The sequence below is a fragment of the Schistocerca nitens genome, chromosome 1 (genome assembly GCF_023898315.1).
Source record: "Schistocerca nitens isolate TAMUIC-IGC-003100 chromosome 1, iqSchNite1.1, whole genome shotgun sequence".
NCBI lineage: Eukaryota > Metazoa > Arthropoda > Insecta > Orthoptera > Acrididae > Schistocerca > Schistocerca nitens.
Window position 1 is genome coordinate 712,429,749 of NC_064614.1, and position 25,136 is coordinate 712,454,884.

The 25,136-nt window shown below is 42.2% G+C and overlaps 1 protein-coding gene across 3 annotated transcripts in view; it reads right to left on the reverse strand.

The window, feature by feature from the left end:
• Positions 1–25,136, reverse strand: part of LOC126259870 (dipeptidyl peptidase 9) — a 203,654-nt gene that overhangs the window by 32,899 nt on the left and 145,619 nt on the right. For all 3 annotated transcript variants that reach the window (XM_049956949.1, XM_049956939.1, XM_049956932.1), the window contains one exon: positions 15,317–15,489. In XM_049956949.1, the coding sequence (XP_049812906.1) occupies positions 15,317–15,489 (173 nt within the window). The remainder of the gene's footprint in view (positions 1–15,316; positions 15,490–25,136) is intronic.

The following is a 25,136-nucleotide window of genomic DNA, read 5'->3' on the forward strand; positions in this document are numbered from 1 at the left end:
TGTAATTAGCTAGCTACCAAGTTGCTAAAGCAGGGAAGCCACGAACAGATGCCAAGAATCTTATTTTGCCTTCAGTCCTGGACATGGTTGAAATTATGTTAGGTAAGCAAGAGGAAAACAAGCTAAAAAGCATACTGCTTTGAGATAGTACCATTGATTTCATAATAAATTATATCGCTGGTGACATTTAAGAACAATTAGTCAAAAAATCAATATTTTGCTTTGCAAATTGATGAATGTATTGATGTTTCAGACTGTGGACTTTCTGTGAGCATTACTGGCCAGTGTCTGTACTACATGTTTTTCGTAAGCACTCACAACTACAAGATTGATGAGACAAAATGCGCCACCATTTGTGTTGATGGTGCTGACGCTATGAAAGGCAATAAAAATGGGCTCGTTGCAAATTTAAAGTCAATAATGCCAAATGTTTCATGCTGCTTTCTTCATTAACAAGCTCTGACAGTCATGATTTTACCTCAGCTGTTTAGAATTATTTTTGAAGACACAGGTTTGCTCCATCAAAATCCCCTTTATCAAACAGAGGTCAGGTAGCTTTCCAAAGGAACGGTATTGAAGTGAGTTCTGGAATTGAAAGTTAATGTTCTGACAAGATTCTAAATGTGAATTATTTTTGTGACCTTGTTCGGTTATTAGAGTTAGCATTTCTTACTGATCTTTCTAACCACCAAAATATTTCAAACAAGAGTCTCCAAGGATAAAATCAAAGGATCCCTTTCTTCATTTATGGTCAATGTCTTTAAAATGGTGATGATTGAGTCCTTCCCTTGCATTCAGAAGATTGTCAAAGAAATTACAGCGGAACAGTGGTACAAAGTTCTCACAATCCTTGCATGATACAGTGAGGCATAATGTGGAAGAGAAACTATTGAGTTACTTTCCAGAATTGAACTCTGAAGCTGACAACAGGCATAGATAGATACTCATGCTTAAAATGGAATTTAATCTGCAAAAGACTGACACCTTCTGTATGAAGTGAAAAGAAGAATATCCACAGCTGGAAAGAGCAGCTTTGAAATTATTAGTACCATTCATCACTTCCTAGCTATGTGAATTAGTATCCTTTTTGGTGGAGAACATAAAAATTAAGAAGAGAAACAGGCTTCAATTAGTATATGATCTGGTTATTTATGTCTCACAAACAGAACTACAATTTCACAAATTAATAATAAATAAACAGGCACAGCCTCCTCATTTAAATTGCTGTATTTTTATTGTAGTGTAGGACCTAAAACCTTCACTTCTTTTAACTGGCTAAGTGGAACCTGTGATGTGTATTGCTTAAAATGCTAAAAACAATAAAAGGCTGATAAAGTGTCAAGTACAATTTTAAATAATACAAATAAGACACATTAGCCATCATCAATTTGCTGTTGTGCTTTAAAGTATTGTGCATTTGTGAATAACTGCTGAAGCATACCATTATTGTTATTGGCCTTACTCTCGATGGTATGGTTTATGCTTTGCAGGAAAGAAATGACAAGATAACAGAAAATGCAGAAGAATAAATAGCGTAAGGTTTACATCAGTATTATTATTATTATTATTATTATTATTATGAATGAAGTACAGTCAACTCTTGCCTAATGAGCATGATTTGCATAATGAGCAATACACAATGTAATTTTGTAAAAGAATGGCTCACTGAATGAGCAATGTTTATGTAATGAGTCTGTTCAGTGCTTTTTTAATCCTTGGTAACCATTTCAAAAACCACCTTCTAATCTTGATAGACCTCTTCTGCTTTAATTGGGCAAGAGTCACTTGCTATTCTATGACCTTCTGCCTTATGCTCCAAACAAAAGACTCTGCTGATGACAATGCTGTATCCATCTGTACTGTTAACATTATTCATTCTGTTGCAGTTGTTATCTCCAGTACCACCATACTCGTCTCCTTGACAGTACAGCAAATTCTCTGTGACAATGTTGCAAGCTCTCCTAACTTTGAATACTTTCGTTAATTCTTGGCCTTGAAAAGCCTATTTATGAATTCCATTTTAGATTTGTCATTGTTAACCAAAATTAATTCAATTAAACTGCCCATTAACCAATATATACAAAGATGTTACATTCAATTAGCTATACTCTGTGTTTAGCACACATTTTGAAGAGAAGGAAAAAATAAATATCTTTAGATGACTTTCTTGTAAAAAAAAAGGATGTATGGTAACAAATTACATTAGTATTTTATAAATGGTTTTAGTATTTTTTTTAGAATGGATCAGATTATCATGTTTTCAAGAGAATTCAAACAGAAAAATTTGCTTCACATATTGAGTGTTTTGCACTGCAGGTAAGACTCAAAAGTGAATTATGCTCTTTAAGCAAGATCTCACTGTAGAACCTGTTTGTAAAGAAGTAGATTTTTTTTATTTCTCAAAGTTACTTATTGGATCTTGTTCATTTAGTTATCAATTAGTTTCTGAAAACAGTTTTCAGGTTTTGCATTTATTCATCATTAAGATGGAGTATTTATTGTAAAACAATCTACATTGTCATCAATTAAGAATTAATATTATACAAGGAATTGTATAATTTTAATAAAGAATTTCACTCATCTTAGGTCTAGCATTCAGATATGTGCTGGGCTGGTTGTTTCATTTACTTTCAACCAGCCTCAAAAGAAGACAACATTTATTTTTAATTAACTGAGAGTGTATTCGGTATATTTTACTATAAATTATTGTACCAGATTTTTAGAAAATACTTTTCAACTCTTTTATTAAGCACTATGAAAAAAAAAAAAAACCAATGATACACCTTCACGGCAAACACAACAAACAACACGAAGGAAATAAGAAATAAACCGGGTACAAGCAAAGATGATTTTTGTGGGAACCCCAATGAAGCTACAGAGCTGCGGAAATAGAAACAAAATCAACACACACTGTGTCAATTACAGTCTGAGGTGATATCAAGTGTCTCAGATCCACTTGGTAGGAATTTCTGTACTTCATCAAGAAAACTAAGCTATGAATACTCCACAAGATGTTGCCCCCCATACCGATGTTCCCACCCGGAAGTTCATGTGGTCCTTTCCTCTCCTTGCAAATCTCTCAGAGGTGAACTGGTGAATCCAGTCTGTACAGGACTTCATGACTCTCAACGTCCTAGTTCTCTGACAGATGTCGTTAGAGTTCAAGAGACATGTCACTTGCCACTGCTGCAAGTCTCTGCATATTTGAAGTTTTCAACAGGTTCAAATTAAATTCATATTCATTGCTATGAAAAAATGCTACATCTGAATGTTTGCGACTTTACAAAGTGCTTTCCCAAAATCACTTTTGTGTGATATTTCTACCACAGCAGATGATTGTCTCAAAACCTATATTATGTCATGCTGCAAATTCTGGGTGTAGCATTTAAAGTGATTAAACAGAAGTCACTCCTGCAACTGCAAGCCCTCCGAGAAAGACTTTGAGACCCCCCTTGGCATCGCAACCCACAGGAAAAACCACTGACAAAGTTGATAGCGCACAAAACTGCTCTGCCTTTGGATGAGGTTTCATGGTCATAACCATCCTATGTACAGTTTTTGTATTGCTCTCTCATTCGGTTTTAGGAAATCAAATGAAGAACATGTTTGGCGACAGCATCTAGCAAGTCACTCTAACATTTGCAATGGTCTGATTAACTTTGATGCTAGTTAACTCTGAAACAGCACAACATATCAACTCCCCTCTAGCACAATATACCTTAGAACACCGTTACAAGCTTCTTAGGCTACTTCTGACTACCCTGTTTATATATACTAAAACTCATATGAAAAATGTATTTTAGTTAAAACTCCTATAACGGACATAGAAAATTGTCAAATGCATAGAAATTTTGTGAATGGAAATTGTTTGTTGTATAAAATTCTTTCAATGAAGAATAAAATACTAACAAGATAAAATGTTATTAGAACTACCATTGGTGCATTACTAAGAGGCAGATTTATCACCCACTCTGGAGGACATTAAAATATTATCCACTCTCGAACATGTTGAAATAGACTAATTTAACCTAATAATTTGGGTACGAGTCCACATAAAAAACAAATTCTAACACTTTTAGAACACTCAGTTCCTAAAATAGGTGGTAGGTCACTGTCCAGACCAATTTCTACCCTTTTTTTGTACATACAGAAAGCAGTCTGTCAAGATGAGACATATTGTAACAGGCAACCCACAGGCTTGACAAACTAGGCCATCTTTTCCCTGTAGGAAGTGGCTGTGTGTCAGGGTAGTGCCCAACATTGATCTTTTTAGTGCCATTTCCTTCCACCTGAACAACTGGGATGATGTCTTCCATGACTTCACTTTATGCAGCTTGTTGGTTTGTATTGCCTACCATTCACCTTCCCACTGGCACATAGTTTTCTTTAAAAAGTAAGAAGTAATAACTTGTAAGGGAAAGGCACACTGCATTACTACATATCCTTCACAACCATTCCTGGCTGTATTGTCAGCTTGCTCATTCTCATGGACTGCCACATGCTGACACTGTAGTATGAGGTCATCCTGAATATTCTACTGAATATTCTACAGCAATTTGTGCACTGGGTACAACTGTTGAACACTCTGAAGGCACTAAGAAAATCTGAGCATACGAGGAAATTCCTGCTTCAATCCTTTTTCATTCGCATCAGTGCTTTAAAAATGGCATAGAGCTCTGCAATGAAGACTGCAAACTGTGAAAACGCCAATTTGGAGGACAGCTGGTCTCTGATTGATTGCAGCCATCAGTGTACATAACTTAAAATTACACTTATATTTCAGAAGTACATAAAACACTTGGCTAAAACCATAATCTGAAATAACAGTTTTTCTACAACCTGTCAAATTTATAAAGCAGTGGTGGATATTTATTCCAACAATGGATTAGGACATTTGGTCTGCTACAGCTAGATTTGCGAGGTGCTTCTGTGCCCAAATTGCAAATGGTCTTGTTCCACTCTACTGGGGGAAAAAAAAAACCTGGTCAGCTGGTGTTCAGGCATTCAGATGAAACACTGGCAACTGATGGAACAACTTAATCTTTTAAGCATGTCGTATCATAAGAAGCATTCACTGGATGTAACAGCTCATCGCCTTCAGTGTATATGCTTTATGTGGAGCTTGTTCTATCAGGCTCCCATCGCTACTCCTTGGTGGACGCCGTCTAGATTCCTTGGATAAGATGCCCAATAGGCACAATGATAGCCCAAAAAGTGATGAGTAAGGTTAAAATATGTAGCTTGTATCAAATTATTTAGCCATAGTCAAATTCACATGATATTGAAAGAGATATAAGGGATGTTAGTAATATTTTTCTCTAGCTTTATCACCGTCACGTGTGATCACAAATAATTGCATCAATTTTCTCAAGTCTCAATAAAAAAAAATACACAGCAACATATAGCCTAATATGTGACTGCTATTTTTCACTGAAAACTTTTCAAATTTCAGGCAGTGTGTTACTTATATGTAAAATATCACAATACCTACGACCATTAGTGAAATTACAGGCACTTCATCATGAAGCTGACAAAGTTATAATGGACATAAAAACCATTTTTTTTACCAAATAGTTTCTTTAAAATCGTGTGAGGAAAATTATAGGCTAGTCAATTTGAGTGCACCATTCAGGAAGGAGTAGCATATTAGGCCACCGGCTTGCCAAAGACACACTGACTTGGCTGAATGATGCCCGTCATAGATATCAGGCCGTGTGTGTACCTGCTGAGAGTCTGGGTTGGCATTCGCAGAACTGTGGGTAATGGTCTCAGTGTTGTACCTCTACCAATGCAGATATAGGAACTGCAGGTTTTTCAAGAATCCATCAGAAATGTCTACAGGCTGTTGCTAAAATCTGCTCATGTGTGGCAAGCTAATTTGCCAAAAGAGAAATTAGCTTTTTCCACATTCTCACAGTGGTCAATATGACTTTTTCCATACATTATCTTGTTTCATGTGAAAAATATTACTTGTTACAGAGCGAGATGATGCTCGGTTATGACACTGAACTTTTATTTGGAAGAAATTTGGAAATTTATGGTAAGGTCTTATGGGATCAAACTGCTGAGGTCATCAGTCCCTAAGCTTACACACTATTTTAATCTAACTTAAACTAACTTACACTAAGGACGACACACACGCCCATGCCCCAGAGAGGACTCGAGGGGGGGGAGGGGGGGGGGGGCGGACCGTGACAAGACACCTTCGACCGTGCAGCTACCCCGCGTGGCTTTTATTTGGAAGAACAGTAATTCAAATCGCCATCCAGAATCAGGTTTTCTGCAATTTTCCTGGACTGCTTAAGGAAACTGCTGGGATGACTCCTCTGAAATGGCACAGCCAATTTTCTTCCCAATCCTTCTGAAAGCTGATCTTGTGCCCCATCCTACTGAATTTGCCACTGACAAGATGTTAAATATCAATAATCCTTCCTTCTTGGACTTTTATCTATGAACTTTGCCTTTACATTGATTCTCAAAAATATTCTACTTGCATCACACAATTAACATAGTAAACGAAATCTTTTCTGTACTTTAACATAGATCAATTTAGTAAAAAACATGAATCATTTACTTACAAATTTGCAACAAGTTAATCACAGGGATTCATAAAGAGTTACATCATATGTATACACAGGATATCCTAGGAGGAATGTTAAGTATTCAGGTATATGACAGGAATGAGCATTCGATGCAAAGTAAGTCTAGTAAACATGAGCTCTAGCATGCGTACCTTAAGAGCTATGAAAACTTATTCACTCTCGATACTAAGACATTTGTTCTTCTGCAAGCTCTCTGCTTTCCATATTTTTAGAGATGGTAGTATGGACCACACCAATAAATATATGTCCAGTAAACACGGGCTCTAAAGCACATATCTTAAGAGCTATGAGTACTTGTTCATCTTCACTAACATGAAACACATCTCTTCTACTGAGCAAGTGCTTCATAGCACTTAAGGTATGCATTTTAGGGGCCACCTTTATTAGACTTTCTCACTCACCCACGTGCACGCGCACAGAGAGAGAGAGAGTTTATAAGGGAAGAGAGATGCACATACAAGGCCAAGTACAAATGTTGAACAAAGTAATATAAACAATGTCCAAATATGTTGTAGGGTTACTTATTGTTTCCTTCTGGAGTTCAGGATACATGAATCCCAACTGATGGGCTATGACACTTAATACAATTTATCTGTGGGAAACCGTTCAGATGCAGATTCTGCAATAAAGCAATGCACCCACAGCTTAATTTCCAACACAGATCACAATGGCTTAAAGTTCAAAACTTGTGATTGTGTAGGCTCAAAGTGGCCTGTTAGTTCCTCATGCTCGTTATACCAGTCTCTGAAATTTCCAGTAGCAGGAGAGGCACAATAAAATCTTGGAATATGCAATTTACTGCTAGGAACAATGCTTGCACCATTGTATGATCTTGGTAACATAAATTTTTTCTCTGACTTTACAGTCATCTTCCCTTTAAGTGTGACAATAGGAACCACTGAATTCATTATATCACTCCCCCAAATCAGTACAGAACCTCCAGTCTTAGTTGATAGAAAGCAGTAGATTTTCAAATTCCTCTTGTGCTCTCCATAATCAAACAAATCTGTAATAGGGAAGAGTATAAAAGTAAACTTGTTGGCTATATTACACTTTTCCAAAAACATTACAGGTTTTACACTTCTCACATGACAGAAGCTGTTTCATACCATTATGCAACTGCAAGTTTTTCATCTCTCTCAGGTCTGGCCTTTAGTGCTGGATAGCAGTCCTTGCCACAGGTTTTTTTTTTTTTTTTTTTTTTTTTTCCATATTTGTGATGCACAATTCCAAAGATACCAAGACAACAATCAACTTCACTTTGTATTTTCCAACTGCTGCCCTTCCTTCAGAGTTTGAATGAGGAATGCTTCTACTGCAGACATCATGCTTTTGTTTGCATCTCATACTAGTACACCCGTAACTCATGACTAAATATCAAGATGTTATAAAGACTTACGATCAGTGTTGACACAGTCCAGATACTTGTACAAAACTTCAATGCAGAATTTTTCCATGGCGCAGAGACCAATTTCACAGACACTCAGTGCATGTTCAGTTATCGTACAAAATCAAATATAAGTACTCCTTGCCGATTCCACACTAATCAGTTATCTCTCATATGGTAAAATAATGATTCCCCATTACCAGCCACACCCACTCAACAACTGCTCTACAGTTGGTTTGTAGGAACACAGACTTTTAGTCTTGATGCTCTTCCACTTTCGAATCAACTGAACCACTCCATTACTTGTGTTTCTCTGGTGGCACTGTCAACATACATCTGCCAATCCTACAAACTGATTTACTTTAAAAATCACCAATCTCTTGACAGAAGTTGATGCAGCATCTGACTAATGTGATGTTGCACATAACAAAACTGTTACCAAGTGGCAAATAAAGCACTCAATGATAAGCAAAAATACAGGCAATGCTAGTGAAAGTGCCAGACTCCAATGTAAAAACTTAATTCACCTACAATCATTACTTTGCACTAGGAAAATTTGAGCATGGTACTTTTTATCCTGATCTCATAGCTTAGAGGCCCCATACTTCAGGAGTCACTTCTGTGGCCTTCTTGCCCTAGATAACAGTCCTCCTCTCTCTCTCTGTCTTTAAATTTAGCTTTTTTTTCCATTATTGCACTGAGCACATGAAGTTCTCCCCATAAAGTGTACATGCAATCATGACACTAAACATGGCAGCTTTGGATACACAAGTGAATTTGAAACTGTTGCCTTGGGTGCACAAACTAAACTAAAACTACATATTTTCCTTTGTTCAAAGCCTCTGAGATCCAACATGAAAGTGGATCCATTTATAATTCATCAAATACAGACATGCTGGTGGCTCTGAGCACTTCCAGAAATACTACAATACTAGAGGGAAACAAAAAGACGACAGCAATTAGTAGGGACCTAAAAATTCGCATTTTGTGATAAAAAGAGAATATAGATGCAAAAACATATGATTATCCAATAGATGCCAATTTAAAGTGAATTGTATCCATTAAACTATTAAACTATTTTATCAGGACAACAGCTCTATTTTCTGCACATAAATATTGTAAGCATAACCAGTTTTGGTATTGCACGTCATCTGGTAAAGCCCAATTTGGAAAGATAATATTCATGAGAACGAGTTTGAAGAATTAAAAGTGCATGAACGCAATGACATATCAGTGCGCCCAATGCTCTGGTATCCTGTCATTTGTAGGAGGTTGAATGGTCAGTATAAAATACATTCCTTCTAAAGCAACATAGTACTCAGCCATGGGATCTAGCATCTTAGAAGAAACAAAAGTGTACTTTTGTCTGCTAGCTTAAGTTCAAAAATTAGTATTATGAGGACATATTTAATGTGACAGTTTTAGAGAGCAACAGTGGTTACATCAAATGCTGGTAAGGGTTGGGCCTGAGCTACCTCATTTATGACACTGCTAACACCAGCAAGTGCAATAACCATTAGCACATGCTTTGTGTTGTTTGTTGCTCATTGTTTTCCTCACTTATATTTAAATGAGTGAAAGACAAATCCTGGTACATCATGAAGTTCGATTACAACCCTCACAGTGTCAGAAGGGATTAGCAGCCCCTGTGACCACGTGTCAGTTCTGCTTTTGTAGAAATGTAACAGAAGGAAGCAGAATGGCTGCTATGCCAGAGGGAGGCTGGGCTTGTTTTTCCACACTGCTCCTCTTCTCTCTGGTGGTCATTAATCTAGCTTGTGTACATTGATGGCCGACTGCAAGTTTGTACACTCTGCAGTTTGCACAATAGTGTTGTGACTCACCGATCTTTCAAAGCGCCGCCGAGCAGTTACGCGCGTCCTCTACATGGGGCGCTGTCTGCCAGCGATGCAGCAGCCGTGCCACCTAAGTGGCCGGCCAGCCAGCCAGCGGCCACTAGACTTGGACACAGTGCTGATTTGACTGTTACCGTGTACACATGTCTGTCTTTGTCTAATTGCTCTATGACTTACATGTAATGTGTCATCTTTGAAGTATGTGTGTTCAACTTGATGTTATAACAATTGGCGACGAGGATGGGATTTTTTTCTTTTCATCCCTGACCCACAGGTTTCCATGGCTACTTTAGAGCAACTATTTCAAGATCTCATTGAACAGCAAGCGCTTCTCACATCGACGATTCACGATTTCGTCGTTGTCTATACCTCCTTTTCCTCCTTACGACGAGACGGCGGAAGACTGGTCTGATTACAAAAAATGTCTTTGACAGCATTTATTGGCATTTCACGTCACAGACGAACAAACATGTAAGTCTCTGTTCCTTTCATGGATTTCACCTCAAATGTATCGGTTGTTGTCGCACTTGGCTCCTTTGAAAGATCCTGTGTCTTTGTCCTTTGCGGACATGTGCTCACTTCTGTCCGTCTATTTTCAAAAGCATACACATGTGGTAGCCTCTTGTGTTGCCTTTTATCAGTGTCAAAAACAACCGCATCAATCCTATCGCGCTTGGGCAGCTGAACTTCATGGCCTCAGTAGGAAGTGTCAATTTGTTACTGAAGTTCACAAAGAATCCTACACCGATTCCATGGTACGGGATGCTATTATCCGGTCGGTGCCCGACAAAGAAATTAGGCAACGTGCCCTTCAATTGGCAAATCTGACTCTAGACAAAGCCCTATCCATCGCTCAGTCTTTTGAAATTTCTCGCGCCACTGGGGCACAAATAGAGGCGTGGGGTGAGGTCAGGGAAGTACAACCTCTGTGCGCTGTTGATGAAGTATGCGGCGTGTCCCCGCCGGGCGACGTGGCCGCAGTACGCTCCCAAGCACAGCCTCGGCGTAACTGTAAACAAACCTCTAAGAAACTGCAGCAAAACGTCCTTCATGTCCGTGGTGTTTTACGCAACATTCACGAGAAGATTGTCCACAACGTTGGGCCGTGTGTTACAAATGCAAAAAGAAGGGTCACGTGTCATCCATTTGCAAATCTGACCGCATACCTGACATTCATGAATGTGATGCTGATTCTGCTTTTGTGTTGTCTGTCAATGGTACTTCTTCCCTTTCAGGGAAGTTATTCCTCACGGTCCAAATCCTTGGTCGGGATGTTCACATGCAGGTGGATACTGGTTATGCTGCCACTATCATTAATTCTCAAACATATTTTCAGTTGGGTTCTCCAATCCTATCACCTGTCACTCAGCAATTACGGACGTACAATAAACAGAAGATTTCTCTCTTGGGACAATTTAATGGTGAGGTATCTTACAAATCCGTCGTTCGCACTGTTCCCATATTTGTGGTCGACCAGAGTAACGCAGATAATCTTTTTGGTTTCGATGCCTTTCGCGTTTCTGGGTTCTCCATAGATGACTCTGTCAATATTGTCTCTGATGCTATTCCTTCTGCTCAATTGGATTCCTTGTTGACAACATTTTCATCTCTTTTTTTCTCCTGGGTTAGGCCGTGCAAATGACTTTGAAGCTCATATCACACTCAAACCCACTGCTTGGCCTAAGTTTTTTAGGGCTCGGCCCATTCCTGTGGCCCTTCGTGACTGGGTAAAACGGGAGCTGGATCGTCTCACTACTTCAGGGGGTCTTGCTTCCTGTCGCTTACAGTGAGTGGTCCTCTCCCTTCGTCATCGTTGCTAAGCCCAATGGTGATATTCGTCTCTGTGGCGATTTTAAAGCCATTGTAAACGCTCAATGCCTCATCGACACTTACCCTATGCCCCGACCTAAAGAATTGTTCACTAAACTTGCTGGAGGCCAGTATTTTTCTAAACTTGACCTGTCAGAAGCTTATCATCAACTTCCTCTCGACACTGCTTCCCGGCAGTTTCTGGTCCTTAACACGCCTTTCGGCCTCTATCAATACCAACGATTGCCATTCGGGGTTGTCAGCACCCCTGCTCTCTTTCAGCGATTCTTGGAGCAATTATTGCTCCCTGTCCCCGGGTGTATCAATTACATGGACGACATTGTTGTCACTGGCTCTACCACTGAAGAACATTTTCAGAATCTCCGAACACTTTTTCATGTCTTACAGACTGCCGGTCTTACGTGTAATCTTCAGAAATCACAATTTTTTCAGGCATCTATCACGTACTTGGGGTTCCAACTCTCTCGGGATGGTATTTGTCTGCTTCAGCAAACTGTCGCTGCGATCGATGCCCTTCCTCGCCCTACATCTGTTAAGGAACTGCAGGCCTTGGGGAAAATAGCATACTATCACAGGTTTTTAACGTCTGCGGCTTCAGTGGCTCAGCCGTTACATTGCCTGTTGCATAAAAACATGCCCTTTCACTGGTCTGCGTCATGTGATGCGGCTTTCCAAAAATTGAAGACTATGCTGAAACAGGACCCGTGCCTGGCTACTTATCGACCTGGCCAACATCTCGTTCTTGCCACGGACGCCTCTCAATACGGGGTTGGTGCAGTCCTTGCGCACCGCTTTTCTGACGGTTCTGAACAACCCATTTCTTATGCCTCCAAAACGCTCACTGATGCCCAATGAAAATATTCTCAAATTGAAAAAGAAGCTTTGGCCATTATTTATGCTCTTCATAATTTTGGTGTTTTTCTTTATGGATCCAAATTTCATCTTGTTACGGACCACAAACCACTTGTTTCCTTGTTTCATCCATCAACGTCACTTTCCGACAAGGCTGCACACCGCCTCCAGCGTTGGGATCTTTACTTGTCTCGTTTCAATTATGAGATTCATGTCCGGCCGACGGCTCAACATGCGAATGCTGATGCACTGTCTCGCCTTCCCATGGGTCCTGATCTGGCATTCGATAGGGACGAACATTTGTGTTTCCACCTGGATGTTGCCGAGCAGCGGGTTGTGGACGGGGCTGCTATGGGTTCTGACCCTACCCTCTCCCGGGTTTTACGCTGTATTCAGAAGGGTTGGCCAGATCGTCCGTCCGCTAAGACTTCTGATCCGTTGGGGAACTACTACACTTTGCGCTACTGCCTCACAGCTAGGGATGGTGTTATCCTCCTTTCCACCGACAATGCTTCGCCGCGTGTTGTGGTACCTGCGTCTTTGCGTGTTGTGGTACCTGCGTCTTTGCGCCTCCTTCACCAAGGACACTGGGGTGTCTCTTGCACAAAATCTCTGGCGCACTGTCATGTGTACTGGCCCAGCTGAAATCGCACACAAGGTCGCTGCCTGCGGCCCTTGTGCATCACAGGCCGCCGCCCTGAAGTCATCTTTGTCACCGTGGCCTTCACCTGAGAAGCCCTGGGAGCGTATTCATGCCGACTCTGAGGGACCTTTTTTAGGTACCTATTGGCCACTCGTAATTGACGCCTACTCTAACTTTCCTTCCATTGTCCGTTGCACATTGCCTACCACCACAGCAACCACAAATGCTCTGGCTCACATTTTCTATTTGGAAGGCCTTCCCTCTACTCTTGTTACTGATAATGGTCCGCAATTTGCCTCTTCCGAATTTGCGGATTTTTGTGACTGTCACAGAGTCATGCATGTCACGGCCCCTCCGTTCCATCCACAGTCAAACGGTGAGGCTGAACGACTGGTACACACATTTAAGGCTCAGATGAGGAAACTCCTGACTCCTTCTGCTGCTAATGATGCGCTTCTCCAATTTCTGGCTTCTTACCATTTCACCCCCATGGGCGACCACAGCCCGGCTGAGCTCTTACATGGCCCCGCACGCTACTTCATCTTCTGTGGCCTTCCACCTCACGGCCGCGGGTGCCTTCGCTTGGCCGGTTCGCCACCGGCGACCTTGTACGGATACGGGGATACGGCAGGCGGCCAAAATGGAGTCCTGGCCGCATCTTACGACACCGTGGCCGACGCCTGTATGAAATCCAGACGGACATGGGTGTTGCAATGCGTCATTCGGACCAGCTTCGGCCTCGTGAGCCAGCAACGCCTGTTCCGAATGCCACTACACCACCTTCGGCTCTACCTGATGCTCAGGATCTTGGCATCGCTCATTACTCACAACACAGCCCTCTCACCATCATCTCGGTGCCAGCACAAGAACGGACACCACCAGGAGATGTGCCCATGCAGGAACCGGATGACCATCGTCTGTCGGAGCAACTCTACTTGCCTCCTTCTCCTACGAATGCCGACACATCGCCCACGTCTCCTGTTATAACAACCGGACTTGCCGCAACGGGCAGATTGGTGCACGGGGCCCCAGCAGATTCGACCCCTACGTCTCCTGTCATCTCGACCCGTTATCATCAGGGAAACTTCCGTCCTTGCGGGAAGCCTCCTCCCCGAGACTTTACGACCAGTCAAACAACACCTATGGACATTAGCAATCTACAGGCCACCTCCATCAAGACCAGTGCAAAAAATTCAAAGGGGGGAAAAGTGTAGTGACTCGCCGATCTTTCAAAGTGCCGCCGCGCAGTTACGCGCGTCCTCTACATGCGGCGCTGTCTGCCAGCGATGCAGCAGCCACGCCACCTAAGCAGCCAGCCAGCCAGCCAGCGGTCACTAGATTTGGACTCAGTGCTGATTTGACTGTTACCGTGTACACATGTCTTCATTTGTCTACTTGCTCTGTGACTTACATGTATTGTGTCATCTTTGAAATATATGTGTTCAACTTGACGTTATAACAAATAGAGACTGAAAAACGAAACCTTTAAATGTAGTTCAACAGCTGTGAAATTATTCCCTTAAAGTACAAATAACAGGTATTTTTGTTTCTAATTCTATGCTAAATGCCTTGCCAGTTCTATCTGCAGTGTTGTCAAGTGTGGTTTGCATGGCTATGAATGTCAGTGGAAGGTCAAATTTAACATTCTGAAGATGTTGTAATTATCAAATTGGTTGGAAAAAAATAATGTTGGGAAATCCTCAAATCTCAGAGACAATCATTTGTTGAAAGAAATAGAGCCAAAAATAATAAACAAGTGAAGATATTTTGGAAAAATGAAATTGAATTTTTTGCGAGAACAAACACACTATTCAAAAAGCTCCCCAATCACCAGAAAGTTATTTTAAAGCACTGAGGCATTGTCTTGAGGCACATAGCATGACAGCCTTTCAAAAATTTGTGTCAACCCATTGGGGGAGGGGGGAGGGGGAGGAGGAGGATGAGGAGGTGGTGAGAAATAGATGTGAATTTTCAGGACCCGAGGAATTAGATATAAGTCACAAAATGTACTAATGAAATTAGACTTTTATTCCAGTGTATTTACACTACTCTGTTCAATTTCTGCAAGATAACAGTAGCCTAAGAGAATAAATAAGTAAAACTAGAAATTTCACACTATTACTATTATCCATTTAAAGTTTCATACCTTGAAAGTATTTGAAACAAGCTGTACTTCTGGTCCACCATATATGTTTAGAACTGTTGGGTATTTCACACCTGGCTCAAAATTGTGTGGTCTGAACACCATGGCATAAAGCAGGTCTCCTGAAGAAATCTTGTGGGTGTATAGCTCGGGGTAGTGGAAGTTCGCCTCAGGCACTGAAACATGTGGCCTTTACCTGTTGATTAAATAAGAAAGGAAACCTGCAAACTGTGGTTGTACAAGTGCATGTGCATATGCTTCTATATATGCATATGAGCATGCACAAGATATGGAACCCTAACACAGTTGCATTGTGTAAACAAAAATATGACGGGTAAGTACTAAATTTTTTCCAAGCAATCAATTAGCACAGGAGGCATTTAGTATTTACAACCAAATCCATCAACAACATTCAACAGAATTTTAAATTACTATGCCTTCAGTAAGAATGCGACTTAATAAACAAGCCATAATAACATCTACAGCAGACGTTAGCAGATAAATAATAAACAATATACCAAACATAAACTTTTAATATCCTACCCTAGTTCGATATCAATACTCCTTAAGAGCATGGGTGATTTGAAAATATTCTACAATTACCAATAGCCATGGTTCGAATGGATACAGAGCATCTTACGTCAACAGTGGCACATAATCTGACTTCTCTAATTAAGGTAACAGTTCAGAGAAAACAATCAAATGTACCTTCAATAGTGCTGAGATTGCAAACACATGCAAATTCTGTAACACAAAAATTTTGCATTGCTCTCTACTGAAATAAGTTTCTCATTCTGGTTAGTAACAAACAAAACAAAACGAAATAAAACTGGGCACAGATAACAAAAGTGCAGCAAGTAACAGTAATTATCAGTTGTTGTCCTCCTACGGTATTTAACACAATTTTATTTTTATATTAGTTACCCGTGTCCACAAACTCATACTCATACATCAGTAAATTGTTATCTGTATTATTAAAACATACTTTCATACTCTAAGGTAGAGGTCTTCAAACATTTTTGCTCAAGAGCTAACACTGACATTGTGTAGGGCACCTCCAGCTGCATACATGCCGATTTTGTAATTAATTGGTAACCTACAAAAATTATTATGACAAGCTATAGTAAGGGCACAATAAATCGCCCTCTGGCTTCCAACTAGTGATCATTAAAAGTTGGCACTATTCGGAACACATGTCAATTGTTCTCTGTTTCGGATTTTTGACATCCTCAGCTACCCAAAGGTCATGCAACTGCAGTTGCCTGACGAAGTAGTTTTGTGTTGTCCTTGTGAGCAGACTTCTACTTGTACTTGCAAGGGTGGTTTGAAAAGTTCTCCAAATTAACCATGAGTGGTCAGCGCTAGCGCAACAAGTTGTTCACATGATATTCATTGGACAGTTGCCTGTAAACACATGACATGTTAGTGTTTTTGGAAGAGAGCTGTGGCAGTGACATGGCTATGTTGTTGTTCCCACATACTGATTTGTGTGGGGGGGGGGGGGGGAGGGGGGGGAGGAGTTGAGATTCAAGCAGTGCTTAGGTACTTTGTAAAGAAAGGCATGAAAGCTAAGGACATTCATGCCAATTTCCAGAATACACTGGGGGACTCTGTTCCTTCATATTCAACTGTTGCCAAGTGGACAAATGAATTTAAATTTGGGCGGGAGAGATTAAATGATGATCTGCACAGTGGTTGGCCAAGATGGGTCAACTACTCCAGAAATCATTGCAAAAGTGCACACAAAATGGTCATGGAGGATCGCTGATTGAAAGTGTGTGAAATTGCTCATGCTTGCCAGTTGTCATCTGAAAGGGTGTATTACATTTTAACTGAAGAATTAGAAATGAAAAAATTATCTGCATGATGGGTGTCGTGACTCTTGCCCCCACACACACGCCCATGAGTTGTCAGTAGTGGAATGCAAACAAAAAAAATTCTACCACTCACATACTTTTAACTCTGCAGTGACCATCCCACTTACCCCTCTGTCCCTGAGGTAAGTGGCCAACCTTTCCTAGCTCACAGGCAAATTCACGAACATCAATCAAGCACATCTTAAGACATTACTGCCTCTGTAATTTGTTTTCCTTACTGAGCACGAAAACTACACTCTAAGGCACTCTTAACATTAGTTGATGTTTTTGGATTTGGCTGTTAGCTGCTAGATGCATGTTGTTATAAAATATGGCCGAGATTGGCGAGCCGCACTAACATTTGATGCGGTCCGCGTGCAGCCCATGGACCACAGCTTGTGACCACTACTCTCAGGGCTGTTTGCATAGAAAAGTTTATCTTAGATTAACATAAGAAAGTGAACTCACATCAAGCTGAACTCTGTAATATGTGGTGTACCAACTATAATCACAGATTTTTTTTCACTGTAAAGTGGGATAAACTATGCCTAACTGAGTTAAGTCTAAATGAAGTCATCAGTTCACAATGTAGCCTCACTGCAGTAGGCTCTTCCAGTGTATACTGTTAGTGAAAAGCTCTAAGGTTTTCAGCCAGGTGGCAGTGTTAAATACCACAACATTGCATATTTGGCATATCTCGACAGTTCGCCGGAAGATGATGATTGAAACATCGTGGTATTTTAACACTGCCACCCTGCTGTTAATCTGAGAGCTTCTCACCGATGATGATGATGATGATGAAGATTTCTGGTGGAGGGCGCTACATAACTAGGTCATCAACGCCCTTCCATTAATGTTATACCGAAGAAGATTTTCTCAATTTATGAAAGATCATTAAATTGGAAAGCTACATTTGATCCCACCACAGGAAACATAAAGCAACCCCCAAGAAGGTGAGGTTCATAAAAGCTCGCAATAAAACCCCAGCGAGACACAGTGGGATAACTAAATAAAATCATGGATAAAATACCTGCAAGGAAGCTGTTAAAAACAGGACAAATAACTGTGGTGGGATGACGATTTAGAAATAATACATGACACAGCCAGTCTGTGACCCATTAAGATCTCACAATCAGTATTTTGGGAAGAATTCTGGACATCACACAAAATTTTAAGACACGAACCAACACTCGCCTTGTTATCAGTTAAAATAGAAGAAAGGTCCTGTGGGAGACCCAGTTCAACCCACAGGTCATCATATAAAACACACTCAGTTAACAGATGTCATACCGACAGCTGTGTCCCGCATCTGTGACATGCTGAGGGCTCCTCCCGACATAGGAGGAAGCCATGTGTCAATGTCCCACTTTTAGCCGAGTAAGGGCTACTTCTTCACACCGTTGCGAGTGGAAGGAGGTAATCCATGTTCACACTGAAGTCTTGATGGAACACAGTTTATTATTCCTCACTGCCAGTCACTGAGACTCCCACCAACATATGGCCTTCCTGGTCACAAAAGAAGTGACAGCCTGCAGAGGGTCTAAACAGTGGGCAGGAGGAGAAAGGGAGCAAGCTTCCTTAGCAGCAGCAGCAGCAGCAGTGACAAGTTCATTTCCCTGAATGCCTATGTGCCCTGGAACCCAGCAAAAAATGATTTCCTTGTTTTGCCTGTGCAAGAGAAGGAGAGCATCATATGTCTGTTGCACCATCCAATCTGCTGGGTACATTTGTCCAACAGCGAGAAGGGCACTTTGAGAATCAGAGCAGATGATAATTTTTTTGTCACAACACCTTCTCATCTGATCAATTGCCTCCAGGATAGCAAAAAGTTCCACATAATAAACTGAAAACTGCTCCGAGAGCCCCATCCTGAGGACAATGTCTGGGAACATGACAGAACAACCGAAAACATCTCTCTACTTAGAACCATCTGTGTAGACGGTAATAAAATCTGGGTGGCTACGTAAAATTTCATTAAATTTAATTTTACAAACATAGTCTGGGGTACAAAAGCAATATGAGCCTTGGCAGTAGCCAGGGGGAGGCCCTACTCCACCCCTCGCTTAGGACCTTATTGCCCCCCACCTGTAACAACTCAAGGCTCTCCCTTGTGCAGATCCCAAATGGCCGTGTTGCTTGTGGTCGATGATCGAACAGTTGTTCCAGTGGCAGATTAACAATGTAACTGGATGCTAATGATGTAGGAATGGACAATGCCCTATATGCTTAGCATACCACGAGAAGAAGATGAATAGACAGCCGAGGCTCACAGGCCTCCACACACAAACTGACAACAGGGCTTGTGCGATAGGCCCCTGTTGACAGCCTAATGCCCTCATGTTAAACTGCATCCAACATTTTAAGGTATGAAGGCCTTGCTGACCCATAAAACTGGCATCCGTATTCATGCCGGGGTCACACAAAAGCCTTATATGGTTCAAATGGCTCTGAGCACTATGGGACTCAACTGCTGAGGTCATTAGTCCCCTAGAACTTAGAACTAGTTAAACCTAACTAACCTAAGGACATCACAAACATCCATGCCCGAGGCAGGATTCGAACCTGCGACCATAGCGGTCTTGCGGCTCCAGACTGCAGCGCCTTTAACCGCACGGCCACTTCGGCCGGCCAAAAGCCTTATAAAGTTGGACCAGATGCGCTCTTTTGGCTCCCCAAGACCAATGACTGACACATTTAAGAATGTTCAAGGCCTTGAGACATCTCATTTTGAGTTCTTTAAGGTGTGGCAACCACGTTAACTTCCCATCAAAGATAAGACTCAGATACTTCACCTTTTCTTTAAAAGTGAGAACAGTGTCCTCCAGTTTTAAAAAGGGCAAATTAAACAGACAGCAGGAACGGTTAAAAGCAACACAAACTGTTTTCTCAAATGAGAATTTAAAACCAGTGATGCAAGACCAATCCTCCAACTGCCTGATCGTGAGTTGCAATTGCCGAGTAGCCGTGGTGAGGCTGGAGGATGCACAGAAGATGGAGAAGTCTGTCCACAAACAAGGAACATAATACTGGACATCACACTGTGGTTGTAATACTATTCATTGCAATGGCAAAAGCCGAGACATTTAAAACACTCCCTTGAGGGGCACCATTCTCCTGCTTAAAATGGTCAGACAGGGCATTCCCAACCCTGTATCTAAAATATCTCTCCGAGAGAAAGGACCATATGAAGATCGGTAGACTCTGTGGAATCCCCACTGATGGAGCTGCGACAAAATATTATACCTCCAGGTAGAATCATATGCCAGTTATCCAAATTTTATTGAAGAGCTGAAGGAGGACTTCCTTTGACTGTCGGTCCAACTATTGCAACATGCTGTAGGTTTTCAGGTCCTTTCCAGGGGTCATATCACAAGCAACTGACAATGCAGAATCCAGCTCCCACAGAGAGAAAGACTGGTTGTATTCTTCCATGTTGGTGGAATGGAAATCAAGATCAGCCTTCTCCTGGGCTCCTGATATCAATGGAACGTGGGACCCTGGCTGGAATCAGCCGTAATGGATTTATATGATTCAGTCATTGTCTGAGCTATATCCCTCATCGATGTTACAAGAGACCCCTGTATTCCTACAGCTACTATTGTCAGTCGAGAGTTGTGCCTTGAGATCCTGCTAATGGCTTCCCATACTTTACACGCAGGTGTGGACCTACTGATGGAGTTCAGGAACTCTTGCCAAGACTTCTGCTTACTCTCCCGAATTATTCTCCTCACCTTTGCACGCACCATTCAAAAGTTTGCAGGATTCTCATCTGTAGGGCATCGATTGAATCTGCACATAGCTGTCCTGTGCCTGATTGCAAAACGACACTCCTCATTCCACCAAGGGACAGGTCGCCTCCTAGGCACTTCCACCGTCTTTGGGATAGATGCATCAATGGCGTGGTGAATCACAGCTGTAATGTGATCCACCCAGTCCTGGACGCCGTCACATTGCTCAAAAACAGCTAACTGCATGTAAAGCATCCAGTTAGCATTCTTGAATAACCATTTCAGTGGCTTTCTTTCAGGATCTGCTCTATCAGGTAGATGGATCCAGATAGGGAAATGGTCACTACGATGAAGGTCATCGTCCACTGCCCACTAAGCAGTGTTCCCAAGAGCAGAAGGAGAAGTCTATGGCTGTGGACGAACCTGTAGAGGTGCTAAAATGTGTGGTTTGACCCATGTTCAGCAGTATAAGATCTGTTGTGTGTAGCATGTCCTGAAGTACCCAACCCTTGGGGCATGTGGTGTTAGAACCCCATTGTGCACTGTGTGCATTGAAGTCCCCTAAAAGGAGAATGAGTCAGGGTAGTTCATCACGAAGATGAGTGAGGACTCCACTATCAAGAGGCTCATGGGGTGGTAAGTACACAGACCACACTCTGATGTCAACATGGACCACTATCCAAACAGCAATCACTTGTAGTGTTTCTGTTGTTAATGGAATAGGTGAGGAGTGAAAAGTGTCCTTTACGAACACTGCAACATTATCTTTTTGCTCTGTCACCAGTAAGGTCATCATTTCTATAAAGGTGATAGCCTCCAAGTACAGGTGTGTCAATCTCTTTAAAATGAGTCTCTTGAAGGCAGAGGCACAAGGGTCTGTCCTGTACAAGAAGTCTCAGTTCCACCAGATGAGTCCTGTATCCATTTATATTCCATTGAAGTATGGGAGCCGTTTCATCTACGTGGTCTTGATTTACTCCTGTCTTTGCGCCAAGGTGGTGAGGCACTTGTAGAGTGAGGGAGAGTGGTGAGGCTGACTGGGTCTGGTGATGAGGCATCAATATCCATGATGTTGTCATCATCATCAGTCAGACAAGTCAGAATGACGTCTGATGGAACCGGGTCAGCTTTCAACCAGAATGTTGGGATCCTTTCCCTGCTCCCTTTCCCAGCAAGGATGAGGGGGGAAAGGGGGTGGCGAGAGCCACTTTTCTTTGGAGAAACTTGGCATTGAGGGGCACTCTGCTTTTGGGGTGCCTTCAGGCTGTGCACTGTGGAAGCATTACTGGTCTCTTCCATCGTAGCTGTCCGGATAAGTGTGTCTTTCACTTTACTTTGGCACATAGAGGCGCAAGTAAAGGAGCTAAAGGTGGATAATGGAACACTGGATGTCGTCTGAGTCAAAGCATCGACCTTAGTAACAGGTTTCTGCACCAACGAACAATAAGAAATGGCAAAGATGGGGTTTCATTGCCTAACAGTCCTTTTTGATTTCTGCATAGGGGATCTGAAAATGGTTCAAATGGCTCTGAGCACTATGGGACTTAACATCTGAGGTCATCAGTGCCCTAGAACTTAGAACTACTTAAACCTAACTAAACTAAGGACATCACACACATCCATGCCCGAGGCCAGATTTGAACCGGCGACCGTAGCAGTCGCGTGGTTCCGGACTGAAGCGCCTAGAAGTGCTCGGCCACCGCGGCCAGCAGCATCTGCTTGGTCACTTTGATTTCCTGAATTTTGCGTTCCTCTGCAAAAACAGAGCAGGCTCAGCTCCCGACTGAGTGGCTTCAAGAGCAGTTAATACAGACTGTTGGAGATGGACAGTCCATGCCAGCTTCATGGCCTGCCTTTCCACACTTCCCACAAGTCGCTTTGCCTCTGCAACTCTGCATTGTATGGCCAAAATGCTGGCATTAGAAGCATTGCATAGGGTTATGTGCGTAGGGCCAAACCCAAAGTCGGAGAAAACCTGCTGTGATGTGTTCAGGTAGTGTTGGAGAAATGGAGGTCACAATAAAAGGAGCAGTCTCTCAGTCTCTCCCTGGTTCTTGATCTCCTGTGGCGCCCATTCTTGTTTGAGTTCAGCAACATCTATATCCATAATATCACAGCAGTTTACCACACCTTCGCTGGAGTTAAGGGTATTATGCAACTCAACAATGATGTCATTCTCACCCAATTTCTGTGACTTCTTAAGGAGTTCCACCTGCTTTGCCCAGTTAGTCTCAACAAGCAAGGAACCACTGCGCAACCGCTTAACGCACTTTAGGGTACCAGCCGGCCCTTCTAAGCCTTTATGGATATAAAAGGGGGGACACTTTTTCAAACGTCCCCTCCTTCCTCTTGATCACTACAAAGACATTGTTATTCATGACTCCTTGAGCCCCGTCACTGACAACAAGTTGATTATCAGGAGGACTAGCCTCCCTCATTCTTTTTGATGAATGGGTGTGAGAACTCCCAGGTGGTACATCCTTCCCGCTGGGAGGAGAAGAAGAAGATTTCGAGGGTTCCATCTTGGTCCCACGAGCAGCTAGGGAAATAAGGGCCCACTCAGACAGAGCCCCACTTGCCTGAGTAAGCCTTAGACAACTGAGTTGCAGCAGGTTCCCCAGAGGTTGCCTGCTAATGACTGTTTCACCTCAACAGCCATGCATCTCATCAGTGTACAGCACACCTTGAGACTGCAGTATTTTTTATATTCCATCCTCACGATCCAGGCAGTCAAGCCAAGATCCCCATTCCCTGTGACACATAATGTTCCACCACTGCACTGCGGTGGCTGAAGCATGCCCAGAGCTTACAGTGGCTGGGGACTGGCGGCACTTACCAGTCCTCAGCTCACTCACCAAAGAAATCGTTCTTGGCACAAAAATGGTAGGTAAAAACATGAATACAATATTCTCAAACTGCTCATGGGTTTTTTCCCCCAAATCTGTAAGATCAGATTAAGAAAAATATCCGGAATGTGATTAATGTAGACAGATAATGTGAAGAATGGACAAGCATGAGTAGGACTCGCACTCTGAGGGTTCCATACAAATTTGATTATGTATATATATTATGGTGGTGGTGGTTGTGGTGGTGGTGGTGATTTATGTGGCTCAGTGACCTTGTGTAAGTCCTTCTAGTGGACACCACTTTGGCGACTTGCATGTCCCCAACATAACCCATTTATCCATCACAGGTGAGGACTAGCTTAAAACACAGAGTGAAAAATCCATAGTCTGATCTAGATTTGATCCCATGACCTCTCTGTTTCCAGACACACCCTTTACCCCTAAACCACCAGCCCAACAAGTATACACTATGTTCTCAAAAGTATCTGGACACCTGGCTGAAAATACTTACAAGTACATGACGCCCTCCATCAGTAATGCTGGAATTCAATATGGTGTTGGCCTACCCTTAGCCTTGCTGACAACTTCCACTCTTGCAGACATATGTTCAATCAGATGCTGGAAGTTTTCTTGGGGAATGGCAGCCCATTCTTCAAGGGGTGCTGCACTGAGGAGAGGTATCGATGTCAGTCAGTGAGGCCTGGCACAAAGTCAGTGTTCCAAAACATCCCAAAGGTGTTCTATAGGATTCAGGTCAGGACTCTGTGTAGGCCAGTCCATTACATGGATGTTGTTATCGTGCAACCACTCCGCCACAGGCCGTGCATTATGAACATGTGCTCGATTGTGTTGAAAGATGCAATCACCATCCCCGAAATGCTCTTCAACAGTGAGAAGCAAGAAGGAGCTTAAAACATCAATGTGGACCTGCGCTGCGATAGTACCATGCAAAACAACAAGTGGTGCAAGCCCCCTCCATGAAAAACACGACCACACCATAACACCATTGCCTCTAAATTTTACTGTTGGCACTACACACAGTGGCAGATGACGTTCACTGGGCATTCAGCATACCCATACCCTGTCATCGGATAGCCACATTGTGTACCGTGATTCGACACACCACACAATATTTTTCCACTGTTCAATCGTCCAATGTTTATGCTCCTTACACCAAGCAAAGGGGCATTTGGCATTTACCGGCGTGATGTGTGGTTTATGAGCAGCCGCTCAACCATGAAATCCACGTTTTCTCGCCTACTGCCTAACTGTCATGGCACTTGCAGTGGATCCTGATGCAGTCTGGAATTCCTGTGTGATGGTATGGGTAGATGTCTGTCTATTACACATTACAATCCTCTTCAACTGTCGGCAGTCTCTGTCAGTCGACAGA